Below are 13,468 nucleotides of genomic sequence, written 5' to 3'. Positions count from 1 at the left end.
AGTCTGGAAAGCATAGCAGATCTATCAAATGCACAGGAACAAATACATTGCTCTAAATGAATGAACAAGAGAAATCCTCAGAGGAAAAGAAAAACTAAATGAAATAGAGGCAAGCAAGCTACTAATACATAGTTCAAAGCAGTGGTTACAAGAATGCTCAAGAAATTTAGTGAGAACTTCAACAGCATGAAAATGGACATAGGAACCATCTATATCTATAAAAACCTGAGCGACCATTGGACCATTGAACCAGTAGCTGTGATGCGCCCTGACCACCAGGGGACAGACGCTCAACTGCAGGAGCTGCCCCCTGTTGGTCAGTGCACTTCCACTGCGGGAGCGCTGCTCAGCTGACCAACCGGCACCAGATGCCGGGCTCACGTGAAGTGAGCACAGTCGTGGCAGTGAGAGCCTCTCCCCCAGACACTCCCCTGCACGCCCTTCCCCCATCCAGACGAGGACATGGATCAGGACCAGCATCAGGACTGACTGGGCATGAGCCCATGGCCGCTTCTCAGTCATGAGCATGCCCGTATCACTCTAGGATGGCGCGGAGACAGCAGCAGAGCACATCGAGCCTACTGAGTTGCAGCTTCAGGCGCAGCAGGGCCAGGATGAGCATGCGGGATGAGCGGGAGCAGTTCGCAGCCCGGCCTGTGCTCGGGCTCCTCCCTGGCCACCTACCGCTTCATGCACTACTACATCCCTCGGGGATGTCTGACTGCTAGCTTCGGCCCGATACCCACAGGCCAGGCCGAGGGACCCCACAGGTGCACAAATTCATGCACCAGGCCTCTAGTAAAAAATAATCAGACGGGGCCCTGCCCCAATGTGGCTCAGTTGGTTGAGCATTGTCCTGTGCACCAAAAGGTCCCCACTGTGCAAACAGGATTGACAACAGGTCAGTGGATTAGAATAATTTGTTGCAGTATTGATGTTATGATGTGGAGCATAGCAATAGCCTTCACAAGACGTATTAAGGAGGTTTGGGAAAATACTTATCTGAGTGTAACTTAATTTTAACTGGCCCTGCAGAATGAATAAGCCCAGCTTCCACTTCATTTCCTTTAGTGAAACAGAAACAGGGGAAAGGTACAGAGATGAGAATGTTTCACTGAATTTTTCGTGTATTAAAAGTCAGGGCACCAGTAGATTTTGAATGCGGAACCTTAGTTCCACTTCTGAGGGTTCTTCAAGAAATAGTCCATCTCGGAGAAACCAAGATGGCGGCATAGGTAAACACCGGAAATTGCTGCCTCGCACAACCACTTCAAAACTACAACTAAAAGACAAAACGAACATCATCCGGAACCACGGGAAGGCTGGCTGAGTAGAAATTCTACAACTAGAAGAAAAGAGAAAAGCACACTGAGATCAGAGGAGCTGCGGAAGTAAAGTGCAGAGGTACGGGGGCAGAGGCGCGCATGCGAAAAGGGCTGGCTAACGGAGGACACTGGTGTCTTTTTCAATTGGGAGGGATTCACACGCTCCCAACTGCTCTGAACTCCAGTTCCTGGCAAGTCTCTGGGGACCCAGACTCATATGGGGAGAAACAGGACTGTGTGGCATCAGTCAGAACTCGAGGGCAGCTTTTTCTCAGAGGTGCTTGCAGCAATTACCAGGACACTGAGACGCAGGACCTCTTAGGGCAAGACTGAGGACCAGCCATAGCTGTTTGCTCCTTCCTGTTGATTTCCTGAGACCCCGCCCCACCCAAGCTGTGTGCAGAGGCTTTTGCATATGAATGGGCTGGCCCTTTGAGATCTAAAATTACCTAACAAACTGCAGCTGGGTCATAGAGACCCAGAACATCCAAAAGAAGGCTCAAGGCCCCACAGCAACTTGCATTGCTTCACAGCTGGGCCTCATCTGACACCTCCAAAACCCAAACAAGGAAGAGGAATCTGCAGATCTCTCCATAGCTCCTGCTGGGTAGCCTCAGGCAGAGGCTAAATTAGCACCTCCTTAGAGATCCAAGAGCCCCTATATCCAGTGGTCAGAGTGGGACCATCCAGATCCATAAGGGACACACTCAGGGGGCAGACTCAGTGAGCACCAAAGCCCCACTGAAGCAAGTCTTGCCCCATAAGGGTGTCTTCAGCACAGAAGTTCTCCCAATGTAGACACAGCTGATTCTCACAGCCAATTGGCATGGAGGTCAATTCCTCCCAGTGATACCAATAACAGTCAAGGCTTAACTACAACAAGACTGTGCACCCAGCCCACAAAGGGGTGCACCAAGAGTGTCCACCTCAGGTAATTGGGGAGGCTGAGCCACTGGGCCCTATAGGACACCTAACACACAAACCTACTCTCTCAACACAGGGAAGCAGCCAAAATGTGGAGACAAAGAAACAGATCACAAATGACAGAAACGGAGGAAAACAAACTACTGGATATAGAGTTCAAAACCACAGTTATAAGGTTTTTCAAGAATTTTCTAGAAACCGCTGATAAATTTAGTGAGACCCTCGAGGATATGAAAAAGGACCAACTAGAAATTAAGCATACACTGACTGAAATAAAGAATAACATACAGAGATCCAACAGCAGACTAGAGGATCCCAAGAATCAAGTCAAAGATTTGAAATACGAAGAAATAAAAAACACCTAACCGGAAAAGCAAAAAGAAAAAAGAATCCGAAAATATGAAGATAGTGTAAGGAGCCTCTCGGACAACTTCAAGCGTACCAACATCCAAATTATGGTTGCCAGAAGAAGAGAGAGAGCAAGATATTGAAAACCTATTTGAAGAAATAATGACAGAAAACTTCCCCTACCTGGTGAAAGAAATAGACTTACAAGTCCAGGAAGCGCAGAGAACCCCAAACAAAAGGAATTCAAAGAGAACCACACCAAGACACATCATAATTAAAATGCCCAGAGCAAAAGACAAAGAGAGAATCCTAAAAGCAGCAAGAGAAAGACAGTCAGTTACCTACAAGGGAGTACCCATACGATTGTCAGCTGATTTCTCAACAGAAACTATGCAGGCCAGAGGGAGTGGCAAGAAATATTCAAAGTGATGAATAGCAAGAACCTACAACCAAGATCACTTTACCCAGCAAAGCTATCATTCAGAAGTGAAGGTCAGATAAAGAGCTTCACAGACAAGAAAAAGCTAAAGGAGTTCATCACCACCAAACTAGTATTATATGAAATGCTGAAAGGTATCCTTTAAGAAGAGGAAGAAGAAGAAAAAGGTAAAGATAAAAATTATGAACAACAAATACTTATCTATCAACAAGTGAATCTAAAAATCAAGTGAATAAATAATCTGGTGAACAGAATAAACTGGTGAATATAATAGAATCAGGGGTATAGAAAGGGAGTGGACTAACAAATATTGGGGGAAAGGGGTGTGGGGGGTGCGGGAAGAGACTGGAAAAAATCGTACACCAATGGATGAGGACAGTTAGGGGGGGTAAGGGGAGAGGGTGGGGTGGGAACCGGGTGGAGGGGAGCTATGGGGGGGGGAAGAGGAACAACTATAATAATCTGAACAATAAAGATTTAATTAGAAAGAAAAAGAAAGAAAGAAAGAAAGAAAGAAAGAAAGAAAGAAAGAAAGAAAGAAAGAAAGAAAAAGAAAGAGAGAGAAAGAAAGAAAGAAATTAGCAGGGCCCTCGCTGGTTTAGCTCAGTGGATAGAGTGTCGGCCTGCAGACTGAAGGGTCCTGGTTTTGATTCTAAAGGGATTAGATAGGGAGAAAAATATAAATAACCATCAAGGGCACATGCCCAGGTTGTGGGCTTGATCTCCAGCATGCAGGAGGAAGCCGAGCAATGATTCTGTGCTTATAGATTAGAGTTGGAGTAGGTAGTGGGTAGTGGGGAATAGGTACGTAAGACTTCACTGTGTTACAGAGTAGGAAAATTTTTAGGCCTGCTTAATTACCTAGCCACCTCAGCAGCTTGACAGCCTGTGTGCAAAGTTTCTAGGAACTGAGCTCCCACACCTGAGCAACGGCTCACAAAGAACAAACAGATCAACACTCCTGAGCAACAGGCCTACAAAGAACAAACAGATCAAAATTAAGAATAGCCCTTACCTTTAAGTTACCCAGAAATTAATAACAGGAGGATGATGATAGTTTGGCTAAAACTATGCAATTAGCTTTTGTAACTTGGCTTTGCTTGCTATGGGAACCCGAACATGGATGTAGTTGTCCCCTTTAAATATTGGACTCTGCAAATGGTCGGGGCCGCTTCTCTCTTGGGCTTCCCGAGTGGAGGAGTGGACACTGGGGACATAATAAAGGCTCTCTAAATTTTAATCAGTCTGGAGTTTTGGTCATTCTGTCACTCTCACTCCACAACACACTGTATATTTTATATTTTGGAGGAGTAGATTATTTACCAAAAATACTTTAAATAAAAATTCAAAATTAAATCAAAGAAAAAATTCAAAAATTTCATATTGTTGAATACACAATTATGTAATACTAGAGGCCCAGTGCACAAAAATTTGTGCACTCGAGGGGGGGGGGGGGTTGTCCCTCAGCCTGGCCTGTGCCCTCTCGCAGTCTGGGACCCCTTGGGGGATGACCACCAGCTGGCTTAGGCCTGCTCCCCGGGGGATTGGGCCTAAGCTGGCAATCAGACATCCCTCTGGCAGCCCGGCAGCCCTCGGGGCCTGTCCACTTGCCAGCAGGGAGCAGACCTAAGCTGCAGTCGGACATCCTTAGTGCTGCTGAGGAGGCAGGAGAGGCTCCCACCACCACCGGCTGTACTGGCAGCCATCAGCCTGGCTTGGGGCTGAGCAGAGCTCCCCCATGTGGGAGTGCACTGACCACCAGAGGGCAGCTCCTGCATTGAGCATCTGCCCCCTGGTGGTCAGTGTGTGTCATAGTGACCAGTCATTCCCAGTCTTTCTGCTGTTAGGGTCAGTTTGCATATTACCCTTTTACTATATAGGATAGAGGCCTGGTGCACAGGTGGAGGCCAGCTGGTTTGCACTGAAGGGTGTCCCGGATCAGGGTGAGGGTCCCGCTGGGGTGCCTGGCCAGCCTGGGTAAGGGGCTGATGGCTATTTGCAGCTGGTCACACCCCCTTCAGGGTGGGGGTCCCCACTGGGGTGCTGGCCAGCCTGGATGAGGGGCTGATGGCTGTTTTCAGTCTGGCCACACCCCCTCCAGGGTGGGGGTCCCCACTGCGGTGCCTGGCCAGTCTGGGTGAGGGGCTGAGGGCCATTTTCAGGCTGGCCTGCGACTAAAGCTCCCAGCCTCTCCTTTTTTTCTTTTTTTTTTATTCTGGGATTTATTTACCTTCTATAATTGAAACTCTGTTGCCTTCACTGGCGCTCCCAGCTCTGAGGCCACAGCTGGCTGAAAGCAGGTATCTGGGATTTGTTTAGCTTCTATAATTGAAACTTTGTTGCTTTTGGAGCTGTTGCTTTCAGAGCTTAGAGCAGGCTGTGGCAGGCGGGGAACCTGCCTGGAACAAGCAAACCTCCTGCTCGCTTCAGTTGTGTGGCTGCCGGCCGCCATCTTTGTTGGCAGTTAATTTGCATATCTTGCTGATTAGCCAATGGTAAGCGTAGCGGAGGTATGGTTAATTACCCTTTTTGTCTTTTATTAGATAGGATGTGCAATATTTACTTTGCTTGCCATTTGACATGCCTCATAAAACACAAAAATCAATTTTATGCTAAAAAGGATTGAATTTCACAAGTAGAGAACACATTGTCACAATTCCAAGTTCTCTTCATAGTCCTAATAACTTGGTGGTGACTCCTTATTCCTATCATCATTATTGGTTGATTCCTCTTATCATCATGGGCTCTATTATTGCTATTTTTTCTTCATCAAGTCTCAAATTTATAAAACTACTTTCAAAGTGAAGCAATTATTGATTTCAGGGAGGAAGGGAGAGGGAGAGAGAGATGGAAACATCAATGATGAGAGGGAATCATTGATTGGCTGCCTCCAGCATGCCCCACACTGGGGGTTGTGGGAACCCAGGCATGTGCCCTGACTGGGAATTGAACCATGACCTCCTGGTTCATAGGTCCAGACTCAACCACTGAGCCACGCCCTTCAAGCATTGAAGCAATTTTTCAAAACATTTCCACAATACAGAGGAAAGATTCTGATCAATCACAAACTCAAAGAACGATAGGGAAGTCACAGGGTTTCTGACATTTTTAAAGTTTCTTTTCTTCTTTTACATAAGTTTCTCTCCCCACAACTCCCCAACTGAGTAGTGACTTGTTCTCATATACTTTGATTTTTTTAAAAATCAAGTTACAGGATTGGTATGACTGTTGTCTTGAATGCGTAGGTTCTTTTTGAAGTAGTTTCATCGCTATATTCTACTGATAAACTTATCACAACTAAGTTCTTCTATCAGATAACCAAATGCACTCAGAACTACAGTAAATGTTAAAATATCAAAGTCCATCCTCTGAAGATTCTGCTGACATTCAGCATTGAAGGAAATAGGCCTCTGTGATCCATCTTCAGCATAGTCAACTTTTAGAGAAAACTAACAGCATGTGGCCAGTCGTTACTGAATTTCCCTGGGGCAAACAGTATATGGGGAGGAGGGGAGAGGGTATAAGAACAAAGAACTGTGTATGTGACCAGTAGCACATTTTCCAGGAAGATACGCCTGCTACAACCAGACAAAGGAGACAACTAGAAAAGGCCTCAGCCCTTTTTTTTTTAATTCATTCATTCTTTCATTCGTTTTTTAAAAATATATTTTATTGATTTTTTACAGAGAAGAAGGGAGGGGGCTAGAGAGTTCGAAACATCGATGAGAGAGAAACATAGATCAGCTGCTTCCTGCACACCTCCTACTGGGGATGTGCCCGCAACCAAGGTACATGCCCTTGACCAGAATCGAACCTGGGACCCTTCAGTCCGCAGGCCGACGCTCTATCCACTGAGCCAAACCGGTCAGGCCAGCCTCAGCCCATTTTTAAAAAAATAACCCAATAGGAGACAATAAGTCCTAGGTGACTATGGGAAAAACTGCTAACCCCATAGTACTCAGCCAATGAGGAACCAGCCTAGGGATAAATAGCCTGTGATCATTACTCCAAGTGTGCCTGTTCAACCAGGCACCTGCTCCTGCAAGACCATATTAAAAGTCTCGTTTCCACCATACTTCATGTTTCTGATCTGTTATTTGAATCGGACAGGTGAGCATTTCTCACAAGCATTAAACACTGCTTCTGGGCTCTGCAGGCTTTCACAAATCACCTGCATTGTTCTTCAAGCTCCTATATTATACCTGGAGCAATCAAGTAGTTTTCCAGATAGTGGCCGTAATTCAATTACTGCTGGTAATTCATCCCTAGAACGATATTGCAATGCAGACAGGTCTGGCTGGTTCTCCAACCTGGATCTGGGCCTGCTCCCAGGACCCTCTTCCTCTGTGGGCTCTGTCAACAATCTGGAGATTTCTGCCAGCCTGCCAGCCAGGCTTCCTTGGCTGCCACCGTCCGACTTTCCCTGGCCGCTCCAGGCCATGCCTGGGCTGGTCCTGCCTCTCGCCTCCTACCTCCGCCTGCGGGCCATTGCCTCGCTTTGTGCTGTGTCCATCTGTGGGACACTACTGTCTATGGGCCACCTGGACATCTCAGGCCGGTCTCAGCTCCGCTGCTCCCAGAAAAATTGGAATAACCGCAAAGTGCAATTACAGGTGTGCACGTAATGCACATGCGCTAGCACTAAGTGCACAGGTAAATCCTGTGTGCAAACCCGTGTGCACAAGGATACATTCCACCAATTATACTAAGAGCTGTGCGCATGTGTCATCCCAGGAGCCACTTGTGGACCCTTTGGTCCACAGGCCAACGCTCTATCAACTGAGCCAAACCAGCCAGGGCAACATTTTTTTAAAATTATTTTTTATCAAATTTGAGAGAGAGAGAGAGAGGAAGGGAGGGGGGGGAGAGTGTGAGAGAGGAACATTGATTTGTTGTTCCACTTATTTGTGCATTCATTAGTTGATTCTTGTATGTGCTCTCACTGGTGACGAATCCACAACCTTGGCATATTGTGACGATGCTCTAACCAACTGAGCTACCCAGTCAGGCGTGGTGAAAACATTTAATACCTACTCTCTTAGCAATTTTCAAGTATATAATACAGTATTGTTAATTTTAAAAAATAGATATTTTTTATTGATTTCAGAGAGGATGGGAGAGAGAGAAAGAGATAGAAACATCAATGATGAGAGAGAATCATTGATCAGCTGCCTCCTACATACTCCACACTGGGGATCAAGCCTGCAATCTGGCATATGGTCTGACCAGGAATTGAACCATGATTTCCTGGTTCATAGGTCGACACTCTACACTGAGCTACACTGGCTGGGTCCAGTATTGTTAATTATTATTGCCATGATGAACATTAGATCCTCAGAATCTATTCATCTTACAATTGAACATTTGTTCCTTTGGCCAACATTTCCCCATTCCTCCCTCTTCATCCACCCCCCTGCCAATTCTACTTTCTGCTTCTATGAGTTCATTTTTTTTAAGATTCTACATATAAGTGGTATCATATAGTATTTATCTTTCTCTGTCTGATTTATCTCACTTATCATAATGCTTTCAAGGTCCATCCATGTTGTTCTAAATGGTAGGATTTTATTCTTTCTCATGGCAGACAAGACACTATTCTATTGTGTGTGTGTGCGTGTGTGTGTGTGTGTGTGTAAAGTTCTATATCTATCTATCTATCTATCTATCTATCTATCTATCTATCTATATCACATCTTCTTTATCCATTCATCTGTACTCAGAAATGTACCCGAGAACAGCCACACCGCGAGCTGGAGATGCCGCCGCTGCCGCCCGTGCTTTGCCACGCCCTGCTGGCCCGCCCCTGGAGTGGGGCCAGGCTTCGGTGGAAACACGCCTCCCCCTGAAGGTGGCCAATGAGCCCATCTCTGAAGCAGGGGGTCCCGAGGGGGTGAGGCCGACGGAGTCCTAACGAAGCATGCCCGACTCCGGAGACCAGGTTCAGTGACGCAGATCCAAGTTTATTGTGTGAGTGCAGCAACATATATAACATTCCAGACCAATCAGAAGTTTACAACATCCATAGGGCAACCAATAGTAGAAAAGATCAGGGTACTATGTAGGGGCTCTAGGGGGTCAGCTCAGGCGGGCGATGCCACTTCCTGGTGTGCCGAGGAAGCTTGTGCAGGCGGAGTGTGCTCACGCCATTGCATCTGCCGCAGCACTGAGATAGATCTCCTGAGCTCTTCCCACATCTCCCCCTTCTTTTCTTATTAGCACCTGCTGGATGTGTATGATCATGGCTTGCTGAGCACTTAGCTTATTGAACATGTTGTATAAACAGCGAAATAATACTATTCCTATGGCAAATCCTACTATCATGACTCCCCAAATGAGGAAGTTGGCTGAGTTTAACCAGGAGGTTAGACGGCTGAGGGCATCACTTAAGAAACTAAACTCAATGGGTTTCACTTGGGTATTATTGCATGAGGTGCTAGGTATATCCACCCTTGTGCCGGGGCAGTCCCATTATCTAGAGTCCATTTAAGGAGGTTAGGGCTACTGCTATCAGCCCATACAGTCTCGTTCTATGGCAATGAGACCGGTTTTGCTCTGCCACAGGGTAAGTCCACAGAGCAGTCAGACACTTGGACAGCGGGGAATTGTAGGCTGTTGGCGCTGACAGGCATGAGCACCCCTGGATGAGGTATGGCCGCCCATACATGTTGTGCTCGCGCCTGAGAGTTCGCTGTTATCATGGCACACATTCATAGGAATAATGTCCCTTCTGACGGATTGCCTTCTGGTGCCATGCGTGCAGCTTGGTCCTGTAGGTTCTTGAGGGCCCGTCAGTGTCTTGGTTGTCTCCGCCGCTGGGGCTGGTGGTCCTCTATGTCCAGGTCCTCCATTTCCTCTATCGGGAGGATGATGGTGGTGGTGGTCTACGGCTCATCGCTGGTGGTGCAGGGTTTGATGTTATGGGCAGGAATCCACGCGGGATTTTTCTCACCTTCCGACCTTAGGCTTGCCTGCCGACTTTCTTGACTTTTTTTTCTTTTTGATCCGGGGTCCCTGTTCGCAGCGCCAGAATGAAGCAGGGGGTCCCACGGGGGTGAGGCCGACGGAGTCCTAACGAAGCATGCCCGACTCCGGAGACCAGGTTCAGTGACGCAGATCCAAGTTTATTGTGTGAGTGCAGCAACATATATAACATTCCAGACCAATCAGAAGTTTACAACATCCATAGGGCAACCAATAGTAGGAAAGATCAGGGTACTATGTAGGGGCTCTAGGGGGTCAGCTCAGGCGGGCGATGCCACTTCCTGGTGTGCCGAGGAAGCTTGTGCAGGCGGAGCGTGCTCACGCCATTGCATCTGCCGCAGCACTGAGATAAATCTCCTGAGCTCTCCCTACACATCTCGCGTTCACCAAGGGCAGCCCTGAGCGAGATGCACTGCAGAAGGCCTTGAAGGACCTGAAGGGCCGGACCGAAGCCATCCCGTGCGTGGTGGGGGATGAGGAGGTGTGGACCTCAAACGTGCAGTAAGTACCAGCTGTCGCCCTTTAACCATGGACACAAGGTGGCCAAGTTTTGCTATGCAGACAAGGCCCTGCTCAACAAAGCCACTGAGGCCGCCTTGGCCGCCAGGAAGGAGTGGGACCTGAAGCCTGTCACAGACGGGGCCCAGATCTTCCTGAAGGCAGCAGACATGCTGGGCGGGCCGCGCAGGGCAGAGGTCCTTGCCAAGACCATGGTGGGAGAGGGTAAGACAGTGATCCAAGCGGAGATCGACGCCGAGCTGATCGACTTCTTCCGATTCAACGCCAAGTTTGCTGTGGAGCTGGAGGGGGAGCAGCCCATGAGCGTGCCGCCCAGCACCAACAGCTGGTGTACCGGGGGCTGAAGGGCTTTGTGGCGGCCATCACCCCTTTTAACTTCACTGCGATTGGCGGCAACCTGGCGGGGGCGCCGGCCTTGATGGGCAATGTGGTCCTTTGGAAGCCCAGCGACACGGCCATGCTGGCCAGCTACGCCGTCTACCGCATCCTCCGCGAGGCTGGCCTGCCCCCCAACATCATCCAGTTTGTGCCAGCTGACGGGCCCACATTTGGGGACACGATTACCAGCTCAGAGCACCTGTGCGGCATCAACTTCACAGGCAGCCTGCCCACCTTTAAAAACCTGTGGAAGCAGGTAGCCCAGACCCTGGGTCGCTTTCGCACCTTCCCACGCCTGGCCGGAGAGTGCGGCGGGAAGAACTTCCACTCTGTGCACCGCTCCGCGGACGTGGACAGCGTGGTGAGCGGGACCCTGCGCTCGGCCTTCGAGTACAGTGGCCAGACGTGCTCAGCCTGCTCCCGCCTCTACGTGCCTCACTCGCTGTGGCCTCAGATCAAAACGCGGCTGCTGGAGGAGCACAGGTCAAAGTGGGCGGCCCTGCAGAAGACTTCGGGACCTTCTCCTCTGCAGTGATTGATGCCAAGTCCTTCGGTCTCATCAAGAAGTAGCTGGATCACGCCTGCTCCTCGCCCAGCCTCACTGTCCTGGCGGGCGGCAAGTGTGACGACTCTGTGGGCTACTTCGTGGAGCCCTGCATTGTGGAGAGCAAGGACCCTCAGGAGCCCATCATGAAGGAGGAGATCTTTGGGCCTGTGCTGACCGCGTAAGTCTACCCAGACAAGTACAGGGAGACACTGCAGCTGGTGGACAGCACTACCAGCTACAGCCTCACGGGGGCAGTGTTCGCCCAGGATAAGGACGTTGTCCCGGGAGGCCACCGAGATGCTGAGGAGCTGCCGGCAACTTCTACATCAAAGACAAGTCCACCGGCTCGGTGGTGGGCCAGCAGCCCTTTGGGGGAGCCCGATCCTCTGGAACCAACGACAAGCCCGGGGGGCCCCACTACATCCTGCGGTGGACGTCGCCCCAGGTGATCAAGGAGACCCACAAACCTCTGGGGGACTGGCGCTACTCGTACATGCAGTGGGCCCGCCCGGCGCCTCTGCCGTCCACCTGTCTGTCAGTCCAGGTGACTGACCTCGGTTCACTGGGCCTACCCAGCCCCTCCACCCTGCTCCCCAGGGGGGCAGCCCCTTTTCTAGAGCCAATGCTTGCCCCCAGCCCCCACTGGCCCGTATCCTGGCCTGTCCCACATCTCGGGGTCAGGCGCCCAGCCCTGGTTTGATCTTGCTGGAAAGGGACAGGCGTGCTGCCCCATCGGCTGTCCTAGGAATTATATCTCAGAGGGTGACCTTGGTGCCGGCTGGCTCGCCATCTTTTCTCCTCTTGCTTCTGCACCGTGGCCCAGTGGTGTAGCAGGGGTGGGGAACGTTTGGCCCGAGGGCCATGTAAGGCCCACAAAATCATTTGGTCTGGCCCTGCCAAGGCATTAGGGGTGAGTTAATTAAATGTTTGACCAAATATAGCAGGCTGATTTTTAAGTTGATAATGTTGTCTGGCCCACGAATCCTCCTATCTAATAAAAGAGAAACATGGTAATTAGCCATACCTCCACTACCCTTTCCATTGGCTAATCAGGGCGATATGCAAATTAACTGCCAGCCAAGATGGCAGCCGGCAGCCAGGCAGCTTGAAGCTAACAGGAGGCTTGCTTGCTTCAGTGACGGAGGAAGCCAACGTTCTCCGCCTGCGGCTGCCGGCCTCTTAGCTTGCAGTTTGAAACATTGTTACAAATATAGAAGCTAAACAAAACCCCAGAAACCTGCTTTCAGCCAGCCCGGATCTCAGAGCTGGAGTTGAAACAGTGTTTCGATTATAGAACCCAAACAAACCAGATACCTGCTTTCAGCAGTCCAGGCCTCAGAGCTGGAGCCAAGCCTCAGAGCTAAAGCTGGCCCAGAATAAAAAAAGAAAGAAAAAAAGGAGCGGTTGGGAGCTTCAGTCACCCGCCAGCCTGAAAATAGCCCTCAGCCCCTCACCCAGACTGGCCAGGCACCCCAGTGGGGACCCCCACCCTGAAGGGGGTGTGACCAGCTGCAAACAGCCATCATCCTCTCATCCAGGCTGGCCAGGCACCCAAGTGGGACTCCCACCCTGATCCAGGACACCCTTCAGGGCAAACCAGCCGGCCCCCACCCGTGCACCAGGCCTCTGTCCTATATAGTAAAAGGGTAATATGCCTCCCAGCACCGGGATCAGCAGAGCCACGAGGCCTCCCGGCACCGGGATCAGCGTGACAGGGGGCAACGACAAAACCCCCTGATTGCCCTACGGCTCTGTGTGTGACAGGAGGCGGGGCCACAACCTCCCTATCCACCCTGCTCTGTTCATGACAGGGGAAGGTGCCCCAACCCCCCCCCCCACGGGACCTGCTCTGTGTGTGACGGGGTAGAGCCATAACCTCCCCATCGGTCCTACCCTGAGTGTGACAGTGGCGGCGCCCCAACCCCCTGATCGGCCCTGCTCTGTGGGTGACAGGGGGGAGCTCCCCAACCCCCTGATCGGCCCTGCTCTGTGGGTGACAGGGGGCAG

The 13,468-nt window shown here is 50.0% G+C and overlaps 1 protein-coding gene and 1 pseudogene across 1 annotated transcript; one reads left to right on the top strand and one right to left on the bottom strand.

Annotated features, from left to right (window-relative positions):
- Positions 1–6,305: 6,305 nt before the first annotated feature.
- Positions 6,306–7,477, bottom strand: EID2 (EP300 interacting inhibitor of differentiation 2). The gene is given in 3 exon segments (XM_023760570.1): positions 6,306–6,444; positions 7,175–7,309; positions 7,311–7,477. Coding segments are annotated over 3 exon segments (441 nt in total).
- On the top strand, positions 7,476–12,161 carry LOC102441330 (annotated as a pseudogene).
- The last annotated feature ends 1,307 nt before the right edge of the window (positions 12,162–13,468 follow it).

Source organism: Myotis lucifugus, unplaced genomic scaffold (assembly GCF_000147115.1).
Source record: "Myotis lucifugus unplaced genomic scaffold, Myoluc2.0 scaffold_185, whole genome shotgun sequence".
In the NCBI taxonomy this organism is placed as follows: Eukaryota; Metazoa; Chordata; class Mammalia; order Chiroptera; family Vespertilionidae; genus Myotis; species Myotis lucifugus.
Note: the sequence above shows the minus strand (reverse complement) of the source record. Positions and strands in the feature narration are given on the sequence as shown.